The sequence below is a fragment of the Priapulus caudatus genome, unplaced genomic scaffold, assembly GCF_000485595.1.
Source record: "Priapulus caudatus unplaced genomic scaffold, Priapulus_caudatus-5.0.1 Scaffold802, whole genome shotgun sequence".
Classification (NCBI taxonomy): domain Eukaryota; kingdom Metazoa; phylum Priapulida; class Priapulimorpha; order Priapulimorphida; family Priapulidae; genus Priapulus; species Priapulus caudatus.
In genome coordinates, this window is record NW_014577863.1 from 94,189 (window position 1) to 102,405 (window position 8,217).

General features: G+C 47.5%; 1 protein-coding gene across 1 annotated transcript in view; it reads right to left on the reverse strand.

Annotated features, from left to right (window-relative positions):
• LOC106813631 (lysine-specific demethylase 7B-like) overlaps positions 1–8,217 on the reverse strand; it is a gene marked incomplete in the record, with an annotated part of 38,406 nt that overhangs the window by 19,367 nt on the left and 10,822 nt on the right. Inside the window, 1 exon segment of the mRNA XM_014817814.1 lies at positions 5,756–5,916. Within this exon segment, the coding sequence (XP_014673300.1) occupies positions 5,756–5,916 (161 nt within the window).

An 8,217-nucleotide genomic window follows, 5' to 3' on the forward strand; every position in this document is an offset into this window, starting at 1 on the left:
TTTGACAACTTGAAAACCGGTTGATTCAAGCAGTCGTCCTATAAGTTGTGTCAGAATAGCTTAGAATGCACCAAATTGTGCACACCGATTCTTTTTTAAAAAAATTCCGGGGGAGCATTGCCCGCGGACCCCCTAGCATGGCGCTGACTACGGTACCCGCATTGCTCGCGCTCCTTCTTGTGTGCTGTAAGTGGTAGAAATTTCAGCTGAAAATTAATTTATCAATCTCATCCTGTAATGTCTATGAGTGCCGACTAATGTTGATTATGTCCGTGCTTAATTTTGGGCCTTCGTTTCACCCACCTTTCTCTCTCTAACTGTCCGCTGCCTCTCCTGCGGTTGGGCTCACCGGGGGACTCTCACCTTCTCCCTCGATCGCCTCCCCTCTCTCCTATTTCCTCTCTCTTTTCTCTCTCTCTCTGCTCGCTCACCCTTTCTCTCGCTTCTCCCTCTCTCACGCTGTCTGTCTTCACTCGTCTCCCGCCCCTCTCTCTCTCACCCTTCTCTCCCCCCTTCTCTCTCACCCCTCTCTCTCTCTTCCGTCCTTTCTTCTACCCCCTCTCCACCCCTCTCTTTACCTTCATCCCCCTTCTCTCTCACCCTCTCCCCCTCTCTCTCACCTCCCCTCTCTCCCCCTGCTTCTCCCTCCCCCTCTTTCTCACCTTCCCCTCTCTTTTCACCCTCTCTCTGCCCTTTTCTCTTCTCGATCTCCCTCCCTCTCCCCTTTCTTCTCCTTCCCTTCTCTCGCCCCTCTCTCTCTCTTTCTCTTCCCCCTCCCCTTTTTCCCCATCTCCCCCTCTCTCTTACCTGTCCCCCCTCTCTCTCTTCTCTCCCCTTCTCTCTTCCCCCTCCCTCCCAAAAAACCAAAAACCAACACACAACAACACCAAAAACAAAAAACAACAAAACACAACCAAACACAACAACAAAAACAAAAAAACAAAAACAAACAACACAAACAAAAACAACAAAAAAACCAACAAAAAAACAAAAAAACAAAAAAAAACAAACAAAAAAAAAAAAACCCAAACAAAAACAAAAACAACAACAACCAAAAAAAACACACAAAAACCAAAAAAACAAACCCCACAACAAAAAAACAACCAAAACAACACCAAAAAAAAAAACAACAAAAACCAACACACACACAACAACCAAAAAAAAAAAAAAACCAACAAAAAAAAAAAAGCAAACAAGAAACAAAAACAAAAAAAAAAAAAACCAAAAACTAAACCAACACTTCTACACAAAAAAATAACTCCCTCTCTCTCTTTCCCCCTCTCTCTCACCCTCCTCTCTTATCTGCACAGCGACTATCACAAAGCAACTGAAACCGGTAAGCACCAGCCATCGTTCAGTCAAGAGCAACTGAGCTGAAGCGTGCCCCCCGACAAGCTGGTGAGCCGAAACTATAAAACTCACCAAAAAAAACACCCCCCCCCACACCCCCAACCCCCGCATCGCCCCCCATCCCCACCGAAGCCTCACCCCACCTCACACGCCCCTCCTCTCTCTTCTCCCCCCCTCCTACTCTCCTCTCCTCTTCTCTCTCTCTCCACCTCCTGCTCCCTCCCCATCACATACATCACCCTCCCTTTTCTACCTCACCATTCTCTCTACCATCGCACCCTCTCTCTCACCCTTCTCTCTCTCTGCAGTTATCAGAGCTAAAAGCTAGAGACCGCCCAAGCAGTCGTGCCGTGAAGCTGAGCAACTTGAGCCGGTGGACACCGTGTGGGCTTCTCCCCCATCCTATACCCCCCTCTCCCCCCCCATTCGCTCTCTCCCCTCTCCCCTCCTCTACTCTCCTCTTCCTCACACAAAACCACCAATCTCAACCACTAATACTACACCCACTCCCCCTCCTCTCACCCATCCCTTTCTACTAACCATCTCTCTCATCCCCATCTCCCTCTCTCTCTCTCTCTCTCACCCTCTGCTTTCTCTGGCAGGCTATCAGAGCTGGATGGAGCCACCCAGAAATCAATGCAGTGAACAGATGAGGCTGGGATGACGACACCCTGTGGCTTTCTCCTCTCCCCTCTCTTCTCTCTCTACCCTCTCCCTACTTTCTACTGCAGGCTTATCAAAGAGCTGTGGAAGAACACCAACATCGAACCAACCCCAAAATGCGTAAGAGCTGACTGGGACGTGGAACAACCGCTGTTGGGCTTCTCCCTTCCCCCTCTCTACGTCTCTCTCATCACCCTCTCCCTCATCTCTACTACTTCACTCACAATAAATCATCCCTCTCTTTCTCTGCGGGTTATCAGAGCTGGTTGGAGCACCAAGCATCACTTGCGATTGAGCTGGAAAGAACTGGGTAGACACCGAGGTGAGAGCTCTTTCCCCTCTCCCTCTCCCTCTCTCTTATCACACCTCACATCCACTCTTTCTCTGCATGCTATCCAAGAGCTAGGTTGAGCCACCCAAGCACGATCGCGTTGAGCTCAGAGCCTGGGTGGGACACCGTGTGGGCTTCTATCCCATCTCCCCCTCTCTCATACGACTCTTCAACCTCTACACACACTCTATTTCTCTGCAAAAGAGCATAATCAGAGCAATAAACAGACGACTTGACGAACAAAAGCCAACACATGACATCAAGTACGCGTGAGCACACAAAACAAAAACGCCAACTTGATGCTAGAGCACCGGCTGAGACAAGCAATGTGCAGACGAGAAACCGCAGCACACAGCTGCCGGGAAAGAACTGCACCTAACGCACAGCCAGTCCCCGCGCCGAATGCAAACAAAACTACATGTAACTCCACGGGCTCAGGTCCAAGGATAGACTATCACCTAGACTCCACGTCGACACTTCAAAGAACAAGCAGGCGAACCTCCTCGTCATCACACCGATATACAACGCTCAGCTAAGCGGCTAGGTAGTCACAGAAGTGGATCATACCACATAGCCTCTCAGGGCAAAGTGTGAGAAGTGCGCGCCTGCTGCTTCAGCGTTAGTGTTGCACAAAGTGGCTCTAGCTTGCCCCTTCACGGAGCTAGGTGTGAGAAGTGCAGTTCTGACTGGCCATCAGGGTCAAAGAGCGTAGAGATACACAGATACGCTCTGACTGACATCAGCACAAAATAAAAAAAAAACCACCAACGGTGAATTAAAGAAGTGAACTGCTGCTAACAACGAGGTTAGGTGATTAAGAGTGACTCTGCTCTGCCCGCAGACGTAGTGTAAGAAGTGTCTCATGAACTTGTGAGCCAACACGCGTAACGGATCTCTCAGAAGTGGCTCTGCTCAGCTCAGCGCACATACGGTGTGAGAAAGGGCCTCTGCTGTCTAAAAACAAATCGCGGAATAGCGTAGCTGAGAATTTTGCGCTCTGCTGCCTCATAAGCAGCCTAGAAGTGTGACGACAAGTGACGCTCTGACACTGCGTCCAGTGGTAAGGGCTGATTAAGAGGAGTGAGCAATAAATGAGACATACCTCCCAGGGTGTATGGTGCAATCCAGATAGATGTCCTTAGATATTGGAGCCACCCACTTCATCAGGTTAGGTTGTGGGTGTGCATTGCTCTATTAAAATTATAAATATAGCTTGCATGGCCTATCATTTCCACAACTACCAATCAAATCTATACTTCTTTCCCAACTTACCCAACTCCCCCCAGGACTCGCAATCAGAGACAACAAACACGAAAGAGGATAGAACTAACAAGAGTCATACTCTTTACAAGACTAGCAGCAAACCAACTCTCAACAGCTTTAGAAGACTCTGGAGAATAAGGGTCTATCAGATTGTCGCCGATATAAAAAGCTTCCAAAGGCACATAGTAGAATTAAGAAGACCATAAATCAGAGTGAAGTTTACAGTAACATAGGCCATCCGAACAACAACGCAGGTATACAATTTTTGTTCGAACTGCATGAGACAAATACATATAAAACTCATCAATTAATCGTAGCCTTTCGATGTATTTTTTCATTGACCACAAGACCTAGAGAGAAAGATATGGTTTAACTGATCAAGCGCAAACAGCACAAACACAATGACCCGGACCAACAAAATTCTCCCTCCGGCATCCCACGTATTCGGCGCCATCATCCTACTGAAGAATCGTCTGACGCGGCTGTCCCCTCAGCACGCCAAAGCCTCACTTGCTTCCTGTTGTCACGCGACTCCTAGGACATCCACAGCCCGTCTCTACTCGTCTTAATAATTTCCAGCTCGTACCCTTACATCGTCCACAGCGTTCGTAGGCTTCTTCATCTGCCACGCGCCGACCCCTTGATGTATTAGTACGTAACGGAATCCGTCTGTCCCGTCCGACTTCACGGCTAGGTTCGTCGCGTCATGCCATGCGTCCGTACCATTATAGATGTGATGGTCGCAGCATATACTTTCGCTGACACAGCGAGACGAGTCGAATGAAACTCAAGTGAACCTTTCTGGCCACATGTTTGAAAATAGAGGGTGATATAGTTTGTTACTGCTATGAGCTCCCATCATTATGACGGTCTGCTGATTGTAGGTGAGCAACGCCCACTCCTGGTTGACGCTCCGGATGGTTTCGAGCCGACCTGCAGATGGCAATTTTTTGGCCAAAACAAATGGGTGAATTGCCGCCACGAAATTAGTCAGGGTCCACGGTTCAGACAGCGATGATTTTGTGCTATTGGTTTTAAGGTATGTTGAGATGAATAAGAGCCTAGGGGAGCTTTTGATATTTTAAAGAAAAAAATTAATGGCAAATTAGTAATTAAATTGGGGACAATTATACTTAGCTATTTATTATATATGACACAAACAGTCTGTGGTTGCTCACACTCTGTGGACGTCTGGTTCGCTTTTACAAGATTCATTGACAATATCTTTAATGCAAAATTGGTGAGATATTTCCTTCCACCCTGCGATGTAATAAACCGTCATATATGATAGAGTAAAAGAGTTATACAAAAATCATTGTCGAACGGCGGGGGGAGCATAACGCTATTTATTTCAAATGCCATCGCCCTACAAGGGGTTTATAAGCGCCATCTACGTCACAAAATTGTGATTCTTTTTGGGTTATAATTATTAATTGCGATATACCAGATGGCAATACCGTTTCTATATGTTCGAGAGGAGAGGAGAGATGTCGGTAAATGGTGGCATGCCTCAATTAAACTGACTGTCAGTTGATTCTCACTTCATTGGAGATGTTGTCCTTTTTGTGCGTGAGCTACAGCAGTCATGACACTTTCATTTTAGGATACTGGTTGTCCTTTCGGGGCCCGCAAGAATGCATTTTTACTTTGTCCGAATTTTAGAATGTTTCTAACTTGCTCCAAATTGCGATACTTGCCACATCGAGGACAGGACTCACCCCCGGCGTAATGTCACATGATTTTAGTTCAGGGTACACCGATATTCCAGCCAATTACAGCAGTGGTCTGTTGCCCTGCTCGCTTCTCGTCAAACCGATGCCACCGCTGACTTAATGACAATCGTCCGCACCCCCGCTGTACTACTAACCGACCTGCGGTGTGAGCATACGGCACGCTATATGAGACAGCACCGTAGGTAGTAGGCCTTGCTAGCCCGGACAATGTTTTTATACGGGAACCGTCTATCGCCTCACGCGGTCTGATCTTTGATCCAGGCGTCGCTTCCGGCACCCGCCGTGCGTGGCGACAGGGGTCCGCTATATGTCGACTCATTACTGTGTTGCCTTAGTGTAGGAAGTGAAGGAGATGAGCTGAACAACGGTTCGGGTGCTAGATGTGACGACCGACAGGACGGAGAGACAGACTCACCGACTAGCTGCTCTATCTCCTCCATCGAGATGGTGCTGGGAGGAATCCTCAGCTCCAGACCTTCCTTCTTCTCTACAATGATCGGGTAGTCGAACCCGCTCTCCTCCAGGTACTTTCTCGTTATCTGGTATCCACTCATGTGCTTTACGAACTGATCCGCACTGCGACATGGAAGAGAAGGGGGAGCCATGAAACAGCTGTGAGAGAGAGGGGGAGAAGGGAAGAGAAAGAGGGGGAGGGGAGAGAGGGGGAGAAGGAAAGGGAGAGAGAGGGAAGGAAGAGAGGGGGAGGGGAGAGAGGGGGGAGAAGGGAAGGGAGAGAGAGTGGGAAGGGAGAGAGGGAAAGGGGGGAAGGGAGAGAGGAGAAGGGGGAAAGGAGAGAGGGAGAAGGGAGAGGGGGAGGGGTGATAGTGGGGAAAGGGAGAGGAGGAGGAAGGGATAGAGAGAAAAGGAGGGAGAAGAGAGAGAAGGGAAGGGAGAGAGAAGGGGAGGGGGATGGGAGAGAGAGGGGAGAGACAGACATTGATCAAGGGGGGAAGAGAGAGCGTGTGCGTGTGTGCGTGCTGCGTGCATGCGTGCGTGCATGTTTTACAGTTAAATAGTATGCAAAGTGTACGAAACCTTTTATGTAAATTTATATGGTAATTTTAAAACAATAAAACCAGCAAACCAGTAAAACAGTAATTAACACAGTAAAATTAATAAAAAATATGTACATATATGAATGCATGAATGGATTTAACAATGCAACTGCTGCAAGTAGATTTAACATGAGTTTAGTTAAATTAAAATGGAACATTTAACAAAATATATATTTATATTAAACAAATATTTATTTATTGGGGCTTGTACATCGCCCTAGAACCACTATATAACAGCTCTTTGACCAGTGAATTTGCAGCCAGACGTGCCAACGTAAACGATACAGGTTTCACATCCCCACAAAACAGGATTTATCAGATAATTACAAATAAATGTAAACCCGTTATGGTAAACAGTAATTCTACAATCAAAATAAAATAATCTATTTATATATTTGGCAGGGGTCTGCTGCTGCTTCAATGCACTTGGTCGCGACTGGTGCATGCGCCGTAACTCCGTACGCCCTCGTACACACATGGCTTACAAAAACAAATCGATTCAGTCCTACGCACGGCGCCGTGCCACAATTCTTGAATATTGTTGATGCAATTGTTGTGCATCTTTTAAGAAAATATGCTTGTTTTGGGGATACTTTTATGAAGAAAGCTGAACTTTGATTCATTTCCATCGACCTTACCGCAAAGCGCTCGGTACTAATTTTCTTACTATTGCTACAGAGGTAAGACATACATATATCATGCATAAAATATATGCAACCAAAATTGAAATACAGCCAAATTGGCACATTTTATGCAGTTTTCATGGTTTCAAAGTGTTCCTGTCTCGGCTCTCGCGCAGGGCATTGTTTCACCGGATCGCGAGGCGCGTATCCGTAGCGCTTCGCCTATAGCTGCCAAGGCGCGAAAGCACCGAGGGAGCGCGTGAATAAATAAAGAGCTAGTCACCATGGCAGCTCTGCTCCTGCATGGAAGTACAATTATACGTGTATAATTAACATAATTTTAAAAGTAATTAAAATAGGTGCACAACTGAACTCGCCCCAGAACCACTTTAAAGCGGCTAATTCTTCGCAACAAAAAGCATGAATACACGACACCAGCTCACTCACCGATGAAATAGGCATTATCAGTGGCTGGCCACCCACGCCACTACAAGCCTTGCAGCTGCTCGTTCTCTCTTGGGCGTGTGAACCCTCCTTCCTTGTACGCCAACACCACACACCACACACGCATCCCCGCCTCAGTGTGCAGCTGGCACACATAAACACTGGAGCACCTAAGGTCCATCTATAGTCTATATTCTATAACATGCTTCCAGTAAGGGAAGACGTTTTAACAAACGCTTTTCACTGGTGAGCGAATAATTCCGAAAACATACAATGTTTACAACATTTGTTATCACCAAAAATTAGGTTCACATAATACTTACAATATATATATTTATTTCATATATATTTTATATATATATATACGTGTGTATCGCGCTACGCGTGTGTATGGCTTTGCGTCATGCATTTCGCTGTGCTCGCGGGTAGAACACGTCACCGGGAGCTCGTGGTGACAGATGCCATCTCCACGGCATCAAAAAACAAATAAAACAAACAAATGAGACTTGATCCCGGGAGAGAAACCAGGCGGCGCCACCGCCACGCTCCTTTCTCTCCATCACCGTATCCGTCTCCGCGTCACTGCAGCGAGGGGTTGTCCGCCCGCCTCCCTCCCCCCCGCGTCACTGCAGCTAGGGGTCGTCCGCCTGCCTCCCTCCCCCCCGCGTCACTGCAGCTAGAAGTCGTCCGCCCGCCTCCCCCCCTCCCCGCGTCACTGCAGCTAGGGGTCGTCCGCCCACCTCCCCCCCTCCCGC